Raw genomic sequence first — 16423 nt, 5'->3', positions numbered from 1 at the left:
TTTTTTTACCGATTTAGTTTCTATGCATGATGTGTTCTCTCTGCCTCTCTCTCTCTCTCTCTCTGTCTCTCTGTTTCAATACATAGTCCCAGGTAGCACATTCCTCACGGTCAGCTTTATGTAATTGTCGTTTGTCAGTGCCGAAAGATCTTTGTAAACAATGCAGACTTTTTTAGATATGAGGAGGTCATACGGGCAAAAAAAAAACGGCGAGGTTTTGTTCTTTCTCTGAATACATCGGATAAGTATTGAGACGTTGTGATGATGACGGTATCGACAATGAGCGTCACCCACCGTGTAGTTTAGGATACTGGATGATGAGATGGTTGTTAAGTCTTGTGAGTAAAATGAAAAGAATGGCAAGGCTTTTTATTGAGGAAAATTGACATGTCCATGCGTTCAAAAACCGTACAAGATCTCTATAAACCGATTGCCTTGAGACATTACGTAAAAACCAATGGCTACAATCAAGAAAAAGAATTTCATGTATACCTGGGCAGTCAGATGCTCCCTCCTCATTTTGGTTACAATTAAAAAAAAAAAAGGGCATTTCCGCTTTTGAAAGTCCGAACTCTTTGAGCAAAAGAAAACAAAAAAAAAACTCACCCAAAGCAGCTGCATGAACGGGCGGTTGTTCTTTGCCCCCCTCTTAGCTTTTTCGTCCTTTTTCTTTTTTTTTTCACACATAATACATATATTTTTATTGAAGCCCTTTAATGACCTATTGCCCCAATAATAGCCATAAAAAACAAAAGGAAAAATGCCAGGATAGTAGCGATAACGATTTCGACACTAGTGCTGATGTAGATATACTACCACAACCTCATAACAGTAATCATCTGAGTTCGGCACCATTAAAAGATAAACTGCTAACAAATTCAAGTTATTTGGCCGCCGAGATTCCACATAAATTAGGTCATTTCATGTCGAATCTCTGGTCCTCAGGTACAGAACTCTCCAGCTCATTCTTTCTACAGCAGCAGCAACAGCAGCAACAGCAGCAACAGCAGCAACAGCAGCAACAGCAGCAACAGCAGCAACAGCAGCAACAACAACAACAACAACCACCACAATTACATCATCAGCAGCGGACACTAAGAAAAGCACCCTACAAGGATACCCCATACAGAAAAGAACAACAGCCATCCGATCCGTCTGAACAAGCCATGGAGGAAGAGGAGCCAAAGATTTGGCTATTGGGAAGAGCCTACTCAAAGAAACCGTTAGATAAAGTACAACAGGCTATTTTAGATGCACAACGAAATGAAATGTTCAAACCACGCTCAACATCCTCTACTAATAACACTGAGCGTGAAGAGCAGGAAGAGGAGCAAGAAGAGCCCGAATGCCCTTCTGCTTGGCCGCCTGATTTCTACGAAGATTTTACTTCTCGATTATGGATGACTTATCGTCACAATTATCCACCGATTCGACCTTCAAGTCATAAGACGGATATTGGATGGGGCTGTATGTTACGAAGCGGACAGAGTCTATTAGCCAATACATTATTGATCCACTCACTATCAAGAGGTAAGCATGACTCAACCTTTTCTTTGCAGCATCCCGCACACTTTTTGTTAAGACGTCATCGTTTCCTATAGACTGGCGTCGTCAGAAGCAAACGCCAGCAGAACGAAAGCAGTATGGAAAAGTAAAAAAGAAGCAAAGCTCTCTTCTTTGGCTGCACAGTGCCATCATGAACCCAATCTAAGCATCTTGATTTACTTTTTTTTTTTTTTTTTTTCTTTTACATAGATTATACAATGGTTTTTAGATGAACTATCCCCGAGAGCTCCCTTTTCCATTCATCGAATCGCCTTACTGGGTAAGCAATTGGGAAAGAATATAGGCGAATGGTTCGGTCCTAGCACCATCAGTCAAGTGTTACAGTAAGTGGTTGGCAGCAAACGTGACCTCATTAAACACAGACCGTTCCAACCCACCTTCTCTCTCACACCTATACTATCATTTAGAGCCCTGGTATCAGATTTTAAACCTGCCAATCTATCAGTTTATATTGCTACTGATGGTGTAGTCTACATGGATGGTATACAGGATGTCACTTCGGGAAGGAAACCAAGAGGCGATTTCAGTTACTTTACGTCCAAAATTGCCACTTCTTCCCCCTCCTCCACCACAGAGGTGATGACAGCCAATCCAATAGAAGTCATGACGGATGATATAAGTGCCGAGGAAGCAAAGCATTTATACGAAAATAGCACGCCTTTAACGGAAGAAGACGAGGACACGATCGACGCGGATAGGACCAACAGCAAGAACAATGGGACGATCGTGCTAAAACCTGTGCTTATATTGGTTGCTTTGCGGCTTGGTATTGATTCACTTCACCCAACTTATTATCCAGCGCTAAAAGCTTGCTTCGGACTGCCTTCTTTTGTTGGTATTGCGGGCGGTCGACCCAACTCGTCTCTTTATTTTATTGGATTAGATGGCGATCATCTGATTTATTTGGACCCTCATTTCTCAAGAGCTGCTCTTGAGACGAAAAACTTGAAAGATTATACCAGACATGACTTTAATACGTATCATTGTTATTTGCCACGTAAAATTCATATCTCGCATTTGGATCCCTCGATGATGCTCGGTTTCTATTGCCAAACACAAAAAGAATTTGACCAACTCCGTGAGCAGATCAGTCAGGTAAAGTATGGAGTTTTGCGATAGAGAATCATGCTATCAGATCATGCTGATACAGCTCTCTTGGTATTCATTAGATATCCCAACATTACACCTCGATCTTTTCTATTGAAAAGAGTGCCCCTGAATACGAGGATGATGTCCGGAGCGTCCAAGATTTTGGTGTTTTGAGCGATGAGGATTGTGACGTAAAGTCGGCAGACGATACAGAGCATAGTGATACTAGCTCTCTTTTTTGATACAAAACACTCCCCTATTTTTGGACTACAATACATATACCTTTTGCCCATGAGGCCAGGATAAAAATACATCACCCTCATGAAGAGACATTTCAATCTCTAAAATGTTCCAGCCGACGCGCTGCAATTTTTACTGTATTGCTTTGTTTAAGAGCTAGAGATCAATGCTGTCGTGTGGACGAAGCTTGACAGGGAAGCATTACTCAACAAGCTCCCTAGAGACTGTTTGTTAAAAAGAAGGTGGTTGTCTTTTTTTCAGGTACATCGTTGATTTCACCCACCTTCATCATTTTTGTTGAGACTCCGTAAAAATAGTGTTGGTTCTTTTTTTTCCTTTTTTAACCGTCAAGCTGAGCAATCTGTCTATATCTTTCATCGTTTCCAATTGTACTTATTGAAAGATGAATGACGAGTACGAGAGCATTTTGCTGATTATAAGAGAATGTTTTGGTAATATTTCAGCTAATTCTACACCCATCACCAATACCATTACCGTCCCCTCCCAAAAAAAAAAAAACTTGAACTGATCAAAGTTTCATCTATGCGTTTTGCGTCATAGTCTACAAAATCCCACCAAGAACAGCAGCAAGAGGATACAGGTAGATGGAGGGAAATGCAGTGTGTGTGCGATCATTTGGAGAGTATGACTAAATTCTCAACGTCTTTTTGTAACAGAGCTGCAGAATGGGGCGATCTCGGTAGTGCTTACTTATGGAAAGGCAGATTAAGAATGGTGAGCAAAGGCAACCAATGTGAAATCAGACTCGAAGATAACAGTACAGGTTAGATACGGACTAAAAAGAAAGCAACAAGGAAACAGATGACTTGCGAACGAAAAAACAAAAACAATACAAAACAATATTAACAGCCCTATCTCACACTCACTCACGCGTCCCTTATTGGGTAAGCGGTGGAGGGGTGACATTTTATTTCAACAAACTTTAGGTGAACTGTTTGCTGTCTGTCCATATGATCCCAACTCGAATTCAGTAGAAGCCGTTTTGGATTCAAGCCGGTATTTTGTTTTGAAGATTGAAAGTGAAGGCAAGTAATACTTGAAATGCAATCAATCAATCGTGAGCAGCTAAATAAGTGTTCTCAACTCCCTATCATTAGGTCGCCATGCTTTCATTGGTATGGGTTTCCAAGAGCGCACGGATGCATTTGACTTTAACGTTACCTTACAAGATTTTGTCAAGTAAAAAAAAAAAAGCGCAGATTAAATTGAGTATACAACTATCAGCAGTCATAAGCTGATCGATGTCTTTATTGTATTAACAAATGATAGACAGTTACGGGCCGAAAAGGAAGCAGAAGAAAGAGCTGCTCATGCAGACACCACACCTAAAAAAGATTATAGTTTAAAGGAGGGACAAACCATTAATATCAAGATTGGTAATGTGGGGGTAAGTAGGATTCTCCTATAAAATCACATTCAAAGAAAGAAAAGGTACGTGTCTGATCATCCAACTTGGTTTCTCAATTTGTATAGTCAAAGAGACCCAAACCAGCAGCTATGAGTACCTCCACCTCATCTATGCATAATGATCTATTCGGCAATAGTGTTAACAATACCAGCAGTAATACCCTGAATGGTGGATTTGTGCCCTTGATACCACCTCCACCCTCTGCTTCTCAAGTAAAGCAGCAACAACGGCAGCAAAAGCAGCTACAACAACAACAACAACAACAACAACAACCCTTCTTTTAGTCAGTTTCCTCATCCATACTTTAACGTCATTGATATATGTACACGTTCCTTCCTTTGTCCCTAATAATGCTATAGAAAAAAAAAAAAAAAAAAAAAAAAACTAAAGTTTTTCTTCTTGAACCTATTTTTGGAGAATGGTTTTCTTTTTTTACTCAGGTAACATCAAATAATCATGCTATAGAATGTCGTGTTGGTACCAATCCATTGTTTATCAAAGTTTTTTTCTTCTGATACACAATGGATCTTGGTATCACATCAACAGCTTCAAGATACACCCATACAAGGTATCTCTCTAAACTAAGAATGTGTACAAGATCTTCAGAACGTGTTTGTGAGACATTCGTGATACGTTACGAAAAAGGTACTTAGTACTTTTTTAAAGGATCTATTTTTAAAACCAGGCAAAATACAAAATGGGAATTGGTACTGTGGGGGTCAGGCCTTTTATGTTGGGTGGATTGCCCTATTGTATCCAAAAACTTTCCTTTCAAGGTTCTTACGAAATAAGATTTACAAGGGTGACACACAATAAACAATACGACATTAGCCTGTGCTTGTAATCATCGGCCTATTTACAGACATTTCAAGAAAAAAAAAAAAAAAAAAGAAAAAACGTAGCCAATATCAAAGGAATGAAGAGCACCATTCATTATTTATTAATTAAAAAAAAAAAGTATATTATTGATAAAGACAAACAATAATAATATAAAAAGATATTAAATATGCCGCCATCGGATACAAATAAATGTGTATAAAATAATATATTATAGATGTTTAAATAAAAAAAAAGGTTCGATAATAGGTTTGGTATGAGATGGTCTTTGCAAAAATGTGAATTTAAGGGACTACTGTTACAGGTGGGGACGGGGAGGGAAGAGAGAGAGGTATATGATAGGAAATGGCGAGGAATTGGAATGGAATGACTTGATCATCGTATCCATTGATCAACGGAAAAAAAAAAAAAAGTGGAATCCTGCCCATTTAGAAAAAACGAGAGGCAGGAATTACAAAAGAAGAGCCACGGCGGAAGCAACGAATGCTAAGAGAGCAGCCGTAGGAACGAGATGGACACCAGCGCTGGTCATATCAGCTTTAGTAGCAGCACTGTTAGCGGAAGTGGTATCAGAGGCACCATTGCTGCTTACATTGCTAGAGGTATTGGCACCACCAGGGGTAACGGTAGAAGTGTTGCTGGGAGGACCTTGAGGTTCAGTGACGACGTTGATGTTGAATTCTTGAGCGACGTGTTGAGACTTGGTGGCAATCCATTCAATCAAACCCCAGTCGGCACCACCGCCATTTTGGTTAGGTGCATTGACACCTTGCCATAAGTTCTGAGTGACTTGGTCAAAGTTCCAACCAAAGTTGATGCCAGGAGATTTTTGGACGACAGAACGGTCCCATTGAAGATCGGGCAACAAGAAGTTGTGCAAGGCCAAGACACGGTTCGTTAAAGTAGCATTGTTGAAGAGAACGCGGACGGTTTCAGTCAAGTATTTCTCAAAGGTAGCGCGCTTATTGTCGTTTTCTAGCAAACGGTTGATCATGACGCCTCCAGGATAACGGGTGGGGAAGTCTTTGTAAGAAACAGAAATGAAATCCTTGCCTTCAGGTTCAGCCAAGTTCACACCAAAGGTAGCGTCGTAATCTTGACCCAAGTAGTACCATTTCTCGGTTTCGGGTTCTTGGAAGACACCATCGTTGGTTTGTTCCATCCAGTAACCGTCCCAGTGGCCAGCCAAGTATTCCATGACCATGAAACGCAAAAAGTGATCTGTATCGAATTGCTTTTCAAAAGCGGCAAGAGCGTTATTATCGCGCACGTCGGTTGTGTTGAAGGCTTTACATAAGGGGTCGAGAGCATCTGAACCTTCTGCATTCGCAGGATTGGGAGCCCATGCACCGTAGCCGTCTGCATCATCTGTATGTACGGCGAAATCAGCACCAGACTGACCATCGAACAATAGACCTTGTTGTTGAGGAGTTTTACCACCGTAGAACAAAGCATTGATGTAGGAGAAGTGAGTGATGTCATCCAGCATGTTGAAAGTACCGTAGAATTCATTGTTGATGAAGAGACGGACCATGGTGGCTTGGTTGGCATAGGTACCCAAAGCATGTAATACATCCGAATACAAACGCTCACGAATCTGGGTAGGATCTTCTTCCATATGACGCAACTTGAAGAAAGTACGTTTGGCTAAAGTATCTCCAGGCTGCAGTTCCCAGTTCCAAGATTGCTTGGCGTTGTTCTTCTTTTTACCAGCACCGTGAAGACCGAAGGACACGTTTTGGTAAGTATTGGCAAAGTCAACACCAATGACAGTGAGGGTACCGACGACACGATCTTTGGGAACATTTTGAACAATGTTGTTGACGGTAGCAGCATCACCGTTGAAGAAGATACTAGGAATGTAGTTTTCATCGAAAAGAGAAGGTTTACCATTTTCACGAGTCCATTGAGGCTATAAGAGAGATGGATAATATGTGAGCTTGATGCTTTGAAAGGAAACAGGGGAGGATATGGAAGAGGAAAAAAGAAAGGGGCGGGTAGGGCAAAGTCGTGAAGGTAGAGTTGGAATGGGAAGAACGAGGGGTGTGTGTTTGTGTGTGTGTGTGTGTGTAGGAAGATATGCTTTCTTTTGGTTAGCAAAAGTAACAAAAAAGCATGAAGCTTCTTTTATCTTGTTTAAGAATGTCAAAACTGCATAACAAATGGCGTGCAAAAAAAAAAAAAAAAAAAAAAACCATTCCAGGACTTACATTATTTTGAATGGGCCATGGTAATTTAGGGATATTAGCATAGGTAACAGAACGATTGAAAAAATCATTCAAGGTAGATTGCTTGGTTGTATCTAACTTTCTAGTGAAAGGTTCTTCAGTTCCTCCAGCAATGTACTATAAATTAGAACAATATGTAATTGAATTAAAACCAAAAGCCAAATTTGGTAAGAAGGATCGACACAAAAACCGCAAAGAGAAATTAACCCCAGTTCAGAGGTCTCATATTTCATCATTGTATGTTTCGTCTATGTATATAATATGAATTATTATATTACCTTGTATTCTTTGGCTTCACCAATGTCAGCATAACCTGTAAAATAGGGTACATTTGCATCCACAGCAGTGAGTGGGACTTGTTGGCCGTTGACAGACACCTTTACTTCAGTGGCGGTGGGCGCGACGACATTAAATTTAACATTGCCAGCTTGAGCCAAAGCAATGGCTGTGGATAAGATTAAAAATGAGAATTTCATTGTTGTTATAAATGTGATTATGCAATTCTTCCTAGTATATTATGTTATGATTTCAATCGAATGATGAATGTTAAGAATGTAAAAAGGTAGCAAGTTTTTGTAATTTTGGGGAAAAAAATAATAATAAAAAAAGAAAGAAAGAAGAAATGGGAAATCTTTTTTTTTTTTTTTTGTGGTTTCTTGATCGTATTTTATAATTTCCCTGTTAAGAATTTTTAATGATATTTTTTAAAGCTTTGTGGCAAAGAAACAGGTTCATAAATTTTCATTCTACTTTTTTGGATCATTTTCCAATCGAAATAGATACAATAAATGTGTGTAATTTATGATTTGTGTGTGTTGCGCTAATAGAACTGTGTCTACCTTTCTATTTTTTCTCATTTTTCCAGCCCGTGCCAAAAAGCTGGCAACGTTATTCCCTGTTTGTGTGTGTATATATGTGTGTGTTTCTGGTAATAATGGGTGGCTAGACTTTATACGGCCACAATTTATAAATAGGAGTTTTCAAAAGCAGTGCTGTAGCCAATTTTTTTTTTTTTTTTTTTTTTTTTTTTTTTTTTTTTCCTTTTGTAACTGCTGCATCAAAGGGGTTTCCTTTTTTTTTTTTTGTGCGTCTTTTAAGTGTAACAAAAAAAGGAGTTTTCTTTTTTTTAGCCCAAAGAATCCCCTTAGGGATTTCACATATACTATAATCAAATGAGATGTCACTTCAGATACGATCAAATCAGTTCGTCCTGTGATATCACTTGATAATTTCACGCATCATTTTCCGTATTTTCATATGTGGCAAATAGTGAGTTCAATTATGATTTTTTTTTTGGTCAACGCGAAAAGAACTGCAATTAAAAATTTTCATCAACCTAAAGTTGCTATATTTGGGCTGTCGTTATAAACAAGTCATATCATTTTCCCGGAATTTCAAATGCGACCTTTACTTATAGAATAAAGTATGGTAAAAATGTACGAACATTTGGGCTGGAGAAGCAAAGCTAAATACAGTGTTTTAGCTTCAACTTTATACTTTATACAAATTTTATTGGACAATATATATATTTAATTTAGATAATTTTGAATTACTTTAGGATGAAATGGTATAATATTCTTGGACGATTTATTGAATAAATAATTGTAGACATTACTTTGAAGGTCAGTGGACATTTTTCAATTGATAGTGGCATTACGTTAGAGTACTACGAGACTTATTGAGTATTTTAGTGTAAAATAGGTCTTATCAGCAATAGATACAGGGTTGTGGTTTACGAGACTTTATTTATGGATCATATGAATTGAACTACGCGTTAAACTGGTCCCAGACACGTTCTTCCGCCACGTAGATAACGGTTGTTGTTGTCAATCGTAATAAAAAATAGATGTTGTCAAACTCAAAGCATTTATAGAAAGTTGCCTTTCCTTTGACTTTCATCATCATCATTCTCTTCTTCTATACTTTCTTTCCTCATTCTGTAAGCTATTACTAACCATGTACAAAGTCAAAATCTTGCAAAAAATCAAATCGGTGGCAGAAGCCCATAAGAATAAAGCCAAAAACGAGTCCTTCCGTAAGTAACACATGAGCACGCTGCCACAAATAGGTTATAGTGGTAATCCTCAATTCATGTTTCGTATGACTAGTAAGCATCGAGTGCAAGGATTGCAAAGCACGCGGACATTTCAACAAGGCATACCATGAATGCAAGTTTTACAAAGCAGTTTCTGCGGCTGATGGTAAGTATCATGCTCTCACTGCAAAACAAGTTTATGTTTGCTTAACGTAAATTTAGTTGGAAGTAGCGGTAAGAAACGTAAGCAATCAGCTACAGTCAAGGAAGAAAAGAAGCAAGCAAAGAGAAAGAAAAAGCAAACAACTGGAGATATCAAGTGTATCAGTTGTGGCTTAAAGGGTCATTCTACTTCTCGTTCTCTCGAATGTCCCAATCACATTGCTTCAAAGGAAGAAGTTATTACCTCGACGCTTGGAGAAGGCTCCACTGTATTCACGAGGAAGCTCCCTCTTACGTCTACTGTGAAGCCAGCGTTTCGCCAACAATTCCAAGAAAAAGTCATCTCTTGCTGCGCTGACATAAGGAGAATAGTATTCTCTAGTCAATTATTCGTTAACTCGTACCTCATTCATTGTCAGGAGAATAAAAGGAATGCAAACAAAGGCGAAAAGAAAGACACTGATAAAAACAGCAACAAAGGCAGTAAAGAAGCCAACAAAGAAGACAGCAAGAAAGTCAGCAAAGAAGCCAACAAAGACAGGTCTATTCCTGATGTATTCTGCCAGCAATTCTGGTATTCAGTAGGTCAGCTAGTAACGGGCAAGCAAGTTACTCACAAAACGGCATTATCCGAGAACATAAAACAGTATTATACAGACTTCAAGGCAAAGTTCCCTACTATCGAAGTAAAACACAAGCTGACCGTGGGATATAGCCATTGCCTTACAGAGGCAGCAAAGGAATTGAGCGTCTCTTACACGAACTCCATTGTAGAGCGCTTCGAGCAGCGCTTAACAAAGTTCTTTACTTACAAATTGAGAACTATGCTCCCGGTAAGGCTGTAACCGAGTACTTTCTTAATGCTCTGCTGTTTTATTCATTTTATTTATCTTTATACACATTCTAGAATATCAAACGCACTGATGTACAAAGAATTGTACAGCTGTATTGTTACCAATCTGTCTGCCATGGTCATCCTCATTGGCCAGAAAACCTCGAGCTGGCGGCCGTTGACAAAAACCGAATTGAAGTACTCTGCAAACAATTTGAAGAGTTCATTCCAGGAGAAGTAACCCTCGTTTCTCTTTCTGCTGCTCCTGCAAAGTTTGTTGATGCGTTATGGAACATACAGTTTGCGTACGAGCAAGAACATATACAGCATAAGCCGTACGATGTCCGTGTCCTACCACTTCCTCAGCGTTTCTTTCCCTTTCCTACTCCGTCGCTGAAATGGCGTTTCATCGCGATAAGTATAAACGCTCTTACACCCTTCATGTTTCCCGGAAAAGTTGCCAAGGGTTATACAGCCCAACTCGAACAATTCTGTAAAGTCTTCGACTTCAAAAAGTTTGGCTTTAAGAGGTAAAACGTATAGGAGAACTTCTTCAGCAAAATTATCCCTAATAGTAAACACACCCCTATTTTTGCTTGTGTCATAGTCTAACCGCTTTGAAAGAAAGTTCTGATGTAATGTTTCGAACATGGTTAGGTCGGACGGTTTTACTGTAGACTTTTTGTTCAGCCGCAAAAAGAAAGCAAAAGAAGACATGACCATTCATAATCACAGCTTGACTTTGGAAGATTTTTCTTATGACGAAGTACAAGACAGTTTCAGACCCGCTTTCCTTGATCCAGGGAGAAGATCTGTCTTCACAGCGGCAATCGGACTAGATCATAACAAACATCAAGTACGCAGCTGCTCTATCAAGGAATATTATCATATGACCGGAAGTACCAGATACGCTGCAAAGCTGGAAAAGAAGAAAGCAGGCACACTTAAAATGATCGAAAGTGGCATACCAACCGCCAAAACTTCTATCATCGAACAACATGACCGTCATGTACAATATATGTTGCAGCACTCCGAAGCCTTGATTTCTTTTTACGGCGAGAGAACTGCTGAAGACAGATTTCGTTTATACCAGGGTCAGGAGCGTGCTGCCAACAATATGGTCAATATGCTTATTAATGGAACCACAAAGTACAATAAGCAATTGAGGTTGAAGAAGAAGAAAGATCGAAGCAAGTGGCCAAAGAAGCATACCGACAGAATGGCCTTTTGTAAACGTAAAAAGAAGAAGAAGAAGAAGCAAAAGGTTCCAGAAGAGAGGAAAGAAGCAGATGCGAGAGAAGTAAGCGATGTTCTCGTTAAGAAAGAGAGGTAAGGTTTTTAAATGATAAGCAATTCATCCACTATTCGCAGAAATATTGATAGAACTCATGCTTTCTACAGCAATTCCCTGAAGAACAAGTGGAAGCCTGAACCCTTTAGTGTAGGCGACATTAAAAAAATTCCTTTGATTGTAGTTGGTAATGGCATGTTCGGGAAGAGTACAGTGCCCATCAAAGGCCATAAAACTGGTATCGTGGGAGTTCTTTGGCGTGCCTTGAAGCGAAGAGAGGCTGCTGGCGATTTGCTCGTATTAACCATTGATGAATACCTAACTTCTCGAATATGCAATAATTGTCGTTCCAACAATCTTGAAGCATTGAAGACAGTTCCCGGCCAAAGTATCCTTGCCTGCAAAACCTGTTCGATACTTTGGAACCGGGACGTCAACGCTGCTAAAAACATGTTAACAATTAGCGTTTCGATCTGGAAGTCAACGGGAAGACCTGCGGAGTTTTCTAGAAAACCAAAATCACCCGCAACAACCACTTAACACCATCTTCTAATCGCCAGCACGAAGCTGGTTTGATTTTTACAGGTAAGTGTCTCAATTTTTGTGGAGTTTGATCCTGAAACTATAACTTAATAATCTCAAAAATTTACTTTTTTCGTCTAGTTATATTGCGGCTTCGTCTAAACCCAAAGCTAAAAAACTGTAGCGGCAGAACCCCCAAAATTAAAGAGCAGCAGACAAAAAGAAATCATGAATTTTGCAAAAGTGTCTTATTGCAAAGCAGATACATCACAAAAAAAAAAAAAAAAAAATCTAACAAAAATTTCAATTTTCTCAATTTGCAAAAAATAACATATTAAAAAAATTTACAATTACAAAAAAAAAAAAAATAATCTCTTAATATTACATTTGCTTTTTGAAACAACGTAAAATAACAACTACTAAAAATACTTTTTGAATTTGACGAAAGAGGAAACCATAATTATTAACAGTTACGTCTCTCTCACACACACACACACTCTTTAAAAGCCATGGAACGCAAATCACGCTCGAGACCTCATGAGGAAATGAGTGAAGATTTTAATCTGTGGAAAGACATTTGCACTTCATTACTGAGATTAGAAGGAATACAAAAAGAGGAAGAGGCCATTATCAATACTATCAATAAGATACAATTGTCTATCAATACAGAAAAAGGTACGATCTATCTGTGCAAGGTGTTTGTTTCAAAAAGGAGCTGTTATTAACTGCTACAACAAACAAGGCATACCTAGTATGATTCGTCAAAAGCTGAAAGAGAGCTATAAGCGTGGCATAGAATTATCCATGAATGAATCAAAGTATGAAAGTCTGTTTAAAAGGGAACAAAGTGACATAGGATCCTGCATTAAGCTTTAAAGTGATTTTTCTTTTCACTTAGAATGATTCGAGATATCATTGAGAAACTTTCTGTACTCATTGCCCTGAGAGACAGTGGTGAACAAGGTTTTTGATTCTTTATTCAGCCCTTACACGAACTCATTTTGTACACGCCTTTTTGCTAACCTGATCTAATCTTAGATTTGCAAAAGAAAAAGAAGCGAAAAACGACACTTGATACTGATACAACATCAAGGTAAATTTTAAAGCGATGCACCCATCAGCATCAATATAAAAAGGAATCACACAATAGATTGATATGGAATCCCCCATGAATAGCAATGGTATCGGTAATAAGTCAATGACGAATCACAGCCCACGTTATTTTCCCAAAGGAACTACGGTAAAGCAGCCTATATATATATATATATAAAAAAAGCAAGCAAAAGAGTAAAAGAAAAGACAATCTAAACGGTTCTATTTTGCATCTCATTTGTCTCATCATCCATTATCGAGCAACAGGTGGCTGCGAGACAAACCAAGGAAAAGGATAAAGGCGAAGAATGGATCTTGGCAGTAGTGATACAGTTTATTCCTGAAAAGAACAAATATCAAGTGGAAGACGTAGATCAAGATGATTATGGACAGAAGCAGTAACGTATCCCACGCTAATAGTAAAGTAGTTCTCTCTCTTTTCGCTCCTCCTCGTCCTCATCGTCCATCACCCTTCTCTTTAGGCGCTATGTTTTGTCTCCTCGTTATGTTCTCCCTGTACCCACATCAGAAGAAGCGAAATCGTTGCCAGAAATACCGGTGCATCGTGATGTTTTAGCCCTTTATCCAGGAACCACATGTTTTTATAAAGCCGTTGTCATTGCACCACCCAGTAAGGTAACTATGAATTTAAATGTTACAAAAAAAAAAAGAGCATCATCCCATTTTCGAGGCTTATGTACATGTATAACATTGACTAAACTAACCCTTCAACATAGAACAAAGAAATCAAGAATTACAGAGTACAATTTGACGACGACAACGATGAAGTAAAATATGTGATGCCTGAGCATGTATTGGAAATGCCCAAGCTATGAACGCAGGTCGTTTATTCCTTTACTATTTATTTATCTCACATTTTAGTAATAATTATTCACTACTACTACTACTACTACTACTACTACTACTATTACTACTACTACTACTACAGCTATTATCTATCTATGCTATTTTTATTACAACTTATATAACGATTCTAGGATTATAATGCTTTCAGGCTCTTCAAATAACATGGTCTACTAATTGATTTGCTACCCCTAAAAGCAGTAAATCCCCATTTTCAATTCATTGTCATTTTCTTTTTTTTAAAAATGATCATGCTAACGAGCAATAGTAGGATTTCATTTTTGTGAGTTTGAACGAGCATTGAAACACGAATAAAAACGATTGGCTCTTCTTTAAGCTTATGAACATGTTGTCATCATGTAAAATTGAATTTACAATAATGAAAGCCTTTTTTTTCAAACAGTCGATACCTCCTCAACGATGAGGGAAAAATAATCACGTTTATTTTTTATTTTTTTTCTTTTAAGGCTCCTAAATCTAGACCCTTCATTTGTTTCAAACGTGTCAGTCAGTTTATGTTCAAAACGAAATGATTCAACCAAAAGACAACAGTTGCTGTTGACTGACGTTCAAAGATAGAGGGACGTTTTTCCCAGATGATTCGCGTACGAAAGACAAGGCTTTACCATGTCCCTCCTTAAGTCGATTGTTTAGATAGACAAACGATACAGGTTGTTTTATGCTTTTTGATATGCATTTCATTCCTTTGCATGACAAACCATCTTGTCATTATCTATTGATTGCCATCTCATTACAATACTCAAAAGCGGAGGTTGTTACATTGCATAGCATAGCATGTTGACATAAAAAGGGAAAAAAAAAAAAACCAAAAAAAAAGACCCCTCAGTTGGCAGCACATGTCGTCGTGTTTTTTTATGCAGGTAAAAAAAATGAAGAGAAAATATACAAACGAGGAAAGGGAAGGGGTCGATGAGAGGAATGCTTGACGAGTAAAACGGTTCTAAAGGATGAAAGAATTTAGTAATAGGAAAAGAAGTTATATTAGGGTACGATGTAGAGTAGAACGATATTATATAAAGAAAGGAGGATGAGGGCTTATGGATTCCCTTTCTACGACCAGATTTTCAGCAAGTTATCCCAACTTCCTGTACATAAGGCCCTACCGTCGGTGGATATGCCTAAACACGATACTCTATTTTCATGGCCGCTGAGCACGGCTACACGTTCACCTCTTAGTGTATCCCACACATGACAATGGTAATCATCATAGCCACCAAACAACAATCTCCCTGATATAGAGAATGCTACTGAGGTGACGCCACTAAAGACTTGTCCATGAGTAAACATGTTGAGCTCGCGATCTGCACGTAGGTCAAACAAACGGCAGCTGGCGTCGTCTGATCCTGTCCCTATCGCGTTACCATTCGGAAAGAATTGAACAGCATTGATATCAGCTTCGTGGCCGATAAACGTCTGGACACACCTTTTGCTACGTATGTCCCATATTTTAGCACTGGCGTCACAAGCGCCTGAAGCAAATATATGAGGGTTCGATGAAATAGATAAACTATAGCAAGAAAAAAAAAAAAAATGGCCCGAATGATCAGACAAAAGCACAAAAAAGAGCAAGATAAAAAAAAAAAGAAAAACTTACTGATTTTACCTCATGACATCACCTGTATGATCAGTGAATTCATCTAATTTTACACCAGCATCGATATCCCACAATGCACACGTTGTGTCTCCACTCGACGTTAAAATTTGGTTATCGCTCAAAAACCGGCAACAACTTAAATAGCCTGAATGCCCTGATAGTTCTCTTGCTGGTTTGGCCGGTGTAGGTATTGAATTAGAATGTGAGTGACTATTATTGTGCGTTGCTGACGACGATGACGACGATTGTATACTGTAAATAGAGCATATATTGTCTAAACCGCCTGAAGCAACATAATTACCACTGGGAGCATAAGCACACGTCATGACCCAAGAGGATTTTAAGGGTATCGCGAATGTTTTGTTGGTTGTATAAGCATCCCAGACAAGTAATTTTCCATCTTGCGATGCAGACACTAAATGGCGTTTATCGGTGGCCCAATGCATAGCATAAATTTTCGCTAAATGGCCCTTGAGCGTACGTCGTACTCTCATGTTGATTCGTGGTAACTTTCCGACATTTTGTGCTACTTCTTGTACTAAACATTAATTAGGGAATAGGGTTATGCATTTGAGTCACTTGTCATTCCCCTTCACTCTCAAGTAGGTTATCATGCTCAAC

The 16423-nt window shown here is 38.7% G+C and overlaps 7 protein-coding genes across 7 annotated transcripts; 5 read left to right on the top strand and 2 right to left on the bottom strand.

Annotated features, from left to right (window-relative positions):
- The first annotated feature begins 974 nt into the window (after window positions 1-974).
- Window positions 975-3272, top strand: BDF20DRAFT_847551 (uncharacterized protein). Its single transcript, XM_053079806.1, has 5 exons — window positions 975-1530; window positions 1602-1651; window positions 1756-1889; window positions 1974-2661; window positions 2736-3272. The coding sequence occupies exons 1-5, from the start codon at window positions 1167-1169 to the stop codon at window positions 2895-2897; spliced, it is 1398 nt and encodes a 465-aa protein (XP_052941225.1). The 5' UTR covers window positions 975-1166; the 3' UTR covers window positions 2898-3272.
- Window positions 3273-4651, top strand: BDF20DRAFT_847545 (uncharacterized protein). Its single transcript, XM_053079805.1, has 7 exons — window positions 3273-3347; window positions 3457-3496; window positions 3573-3679; window positions 3843-3941; window positions 4014-4095; window positions 4186-4303; window positions 4390-4651. Exons 1-7 carry the CDS (start codon window positions 3299-3301, stop codon window positions 4606-4608), a joined length of 714 nt encoding a protein of 237 aa, XP_052941224.1. The 5' UTR covers window positions 3273-3298; the 3' UTR covers window positions 4609-4651.
- Window positions 4652-4683: 32 nt separating this feature from the next.
- BDF20DRAFT_847541 (uncharacterized protein) lies at window positions 4684-5188 on the top strand. The gene is made up of 2 exons (XM_053079804.1): window positions 4684-4892; window positions 4991-5188. Exons 1-2 carry the CDS (start codon window positions 4791-4793, stop codon window positions 5138-5140), a joined length of 252 nt encoding a protein of 83 aa, XP_052941223.1. The 5' UTR covers window positions 4684-4790; the 3' UTR covers window positions 5141-5188.
- An 8-nt stretch (window positions 5189-5196) lies between these two features.
- Window positions 5197-8031, bottom strand: BDF20DRAFT_951102 (coth protein-domain-containing protein). The gene is made up of 3 exons (XM_053084875.1): window positions 7668-8031; window positions 7372-7506; window positions 5197-7073 (listed from the first exon to the last, which is right to left on the bottom strand). Exons 1-3 carry the CDS (start codon window positions 7863-7865, stop codon window positions 5613-5615), a joined length of 1794 nt encoding a protein of 597 aa, XP_052941222.1. The 5' UTR covers window positions 7866-8031; the 3' UTR covers window positions 5197-5612.
- Window positions 8032-11132: 3101 nt separating this feature from the next.
- BDF20DRAFT_847530 (uncharacterized protein) lies at window positions 11133-11447 on the top strand (the record flags this gene model as incomplete). The annotated part of the gene is made up of 1 exon (XM_053079803.1): window positions 11133-11447. A coding segment is annotated over one exon (288 nt), but the record flags the coding sequence as incomplete, so codon positions are not given.
- Window positions 11448-12514: 1067 nt separating this feature from the next.
- On the top strand, window positions 12515-14585 carry BDF20DRAFT_847505 (SGF29 tudor-like domain-containing protein). Its single transcript, XM_053079802.1, has 9 exons — window positions 12515-12635; window positions 12739-12906; window positions 12974-13049; window positions 13130-13194; window positions 13270-13324; window positions 13408-13471; window positions 13591-13721; window positions 13806-13959; window positions 14061-14585. Exons 2-9 carry the CDS (start codon window positions 12741-12743, stop codon window positions 14157-14159), a joined length of 810 nt encoding a protein of 269 aa, XP_052941220.1. The 5' UTR covers window positions 12515-12635; window positions 12739-12740; the 3' UTR covers window positions 14160-14585.
- A 673-nt stretch (window positions 14586-15258) lies between these two features.
- BDF20DRAFT_811733 (WD40-repeat-containing domain protein) lies at window positions 15259-16296 on the bottom strand (the record flags this gene model as incomplete). Its single annotated transcript, XM_053076716.1, has 2 exons — window positions 15259-15715; window positions 15812-16296. The coding sequence occupies 2 exons, from the start codon at window positions 16294-16296 to the stop codon at window positions 15259-15261; spliced, it is 942 nt and encodes a 313-aa protein (XP_052941219.1).
- Window positions 16297-16423: the final 127 nt, after the last annotated feature.

The sequence above is a fragment of the Mycotypha africana genome (genome assembly GCF_025528875.1).
Source record: "Mycotypha africana strain NRRL 2978 chromosome Unknown BDF20scaffold_1, whole genome shotgun sequence".
Classification (NCBI taxonomy): Eukaryota; Fungi; Mucoromycota; class Mucoromycetes; order Mucorales; family Mycotyphaceae; genus Mycotypha; species Mycotypha africana.
This window is presented reverse-complemented; position numbering and strand designations above follow the sequence as displayed.

What these genes read in the sequence shown, in the direction of transcription:
- BDF20DRAFT_847551 (XM_053079806.1), top strand. Translation starts at nt 1,167, where the DNA reads ATGGAGGAAGAGGAGCCAAAGATTTGGCTATTGGGAAGAGCCTACTCA. An exon ending in AACGAAAGCAGTATGGAAAA is followed by an intron (nt 1,652 to 1,755) that starts GTAAAAAAGAAG and finishes TCTTTTACATAG; the next exon opens with ATTATACAATGGTTTTTAGA. An exon ending in ACCATCAGTCAAGTGTTACA is followed by an intron (nt 1,890 to 1,973) that starts GTAAGTGGTTGG and finishes ACTATCATTTAG; the next exon opens with AGCCCTGGTATCAGATTTTA.
- BDF20DRAFT_847545 (XM_053079805.1), top strand. Translation starts at nt 3,299, where the DNA reads ATGAATGACGAGTACGAGAGCATTTTGCTGATTATAAGAGAATGTTTT. An exon ending in ACTCGAAGATAACAGTACAG is followed by an intron (nt 3,680 to 3,842) that starts GTTAGATACGGA and finishes AACAAACTTTAG; the next exon opens with GTGAACTGTTTGCTGTCTGT. An exon ending in TCAAGATTGGTAATGTGGGG is followed by an intron (nt 4,304 to 4,389) that starts GTAAGTAGGATT and finishes CAATTTGTATAG; the next exon opens with TCAAAGAGACCCAAACCAGC.
- BDF20DRAFT_847541 (XM_053079804.1), top strand. Translation starts at nt 4,791, where the DNA reads ATGTCGTGTTGGTACCAATCCATTGTTTATCAAAGTTTTTTTCTTCTG. An exon ending in TCAAGATACACCCATACAAG is followed by an intron (nt 4,893 to 4,990) that starts GTATCTCTCTAA and finishes ACTTTTTTAAAG; the next exon opens with GATCTATTTTTAAAACCAGG.
- BDF20DRAFT_847505 (XM_053079802.1), top strand. Translation starts at nt 12,741, where the DNA reads ATGGAACGCAAATCACGCTCGAGACCTCATGAGGAAATGAGTGAAGAT. An exon ending in GATACTGATACAACATCAAG is followed by an intron (nt 13,325 to 13,407) that starts GTAAATTTTAAA and finishes CCCCATGAATAG; the next exon opens with CAATGGTATCGGTAATAAGT. An exon ending in TCATTGCACCACCCAGTAAG is followed by an intron (nt 13,960 to 14,060) that starts GTAACTATGAAT and finishes CCTTCAACATAG; the next exon opens with AACAAAGAAATCAAGAATTA.
- BDF20DRAFT_951102 (XM_053084875.1), bottom strand. Translation starts at nt 7,865, where the DNA reads ATGAAATTCTCATTTTTAATCTTATCCACAGCCATTGCTTTGGCTCAA. An exon ending in GTGAAGCCAAAGAATACAAG is followed by an intron (nt 7,507 to 7,667) that starts GTAATATAATAA and finishes TCTAATTTATAG; the next exon opens with TACATTGCTGGAGGAACTGA. An exon ending in CATGGCCCATTCAAAATAAT is followed by an intron (nt 7,074 to 7,371) that starts GTAAGTCCTGGA and finishes TCTCTCTTATAG; the next exon opens with CCTCAATGGACTCGTGAAAA.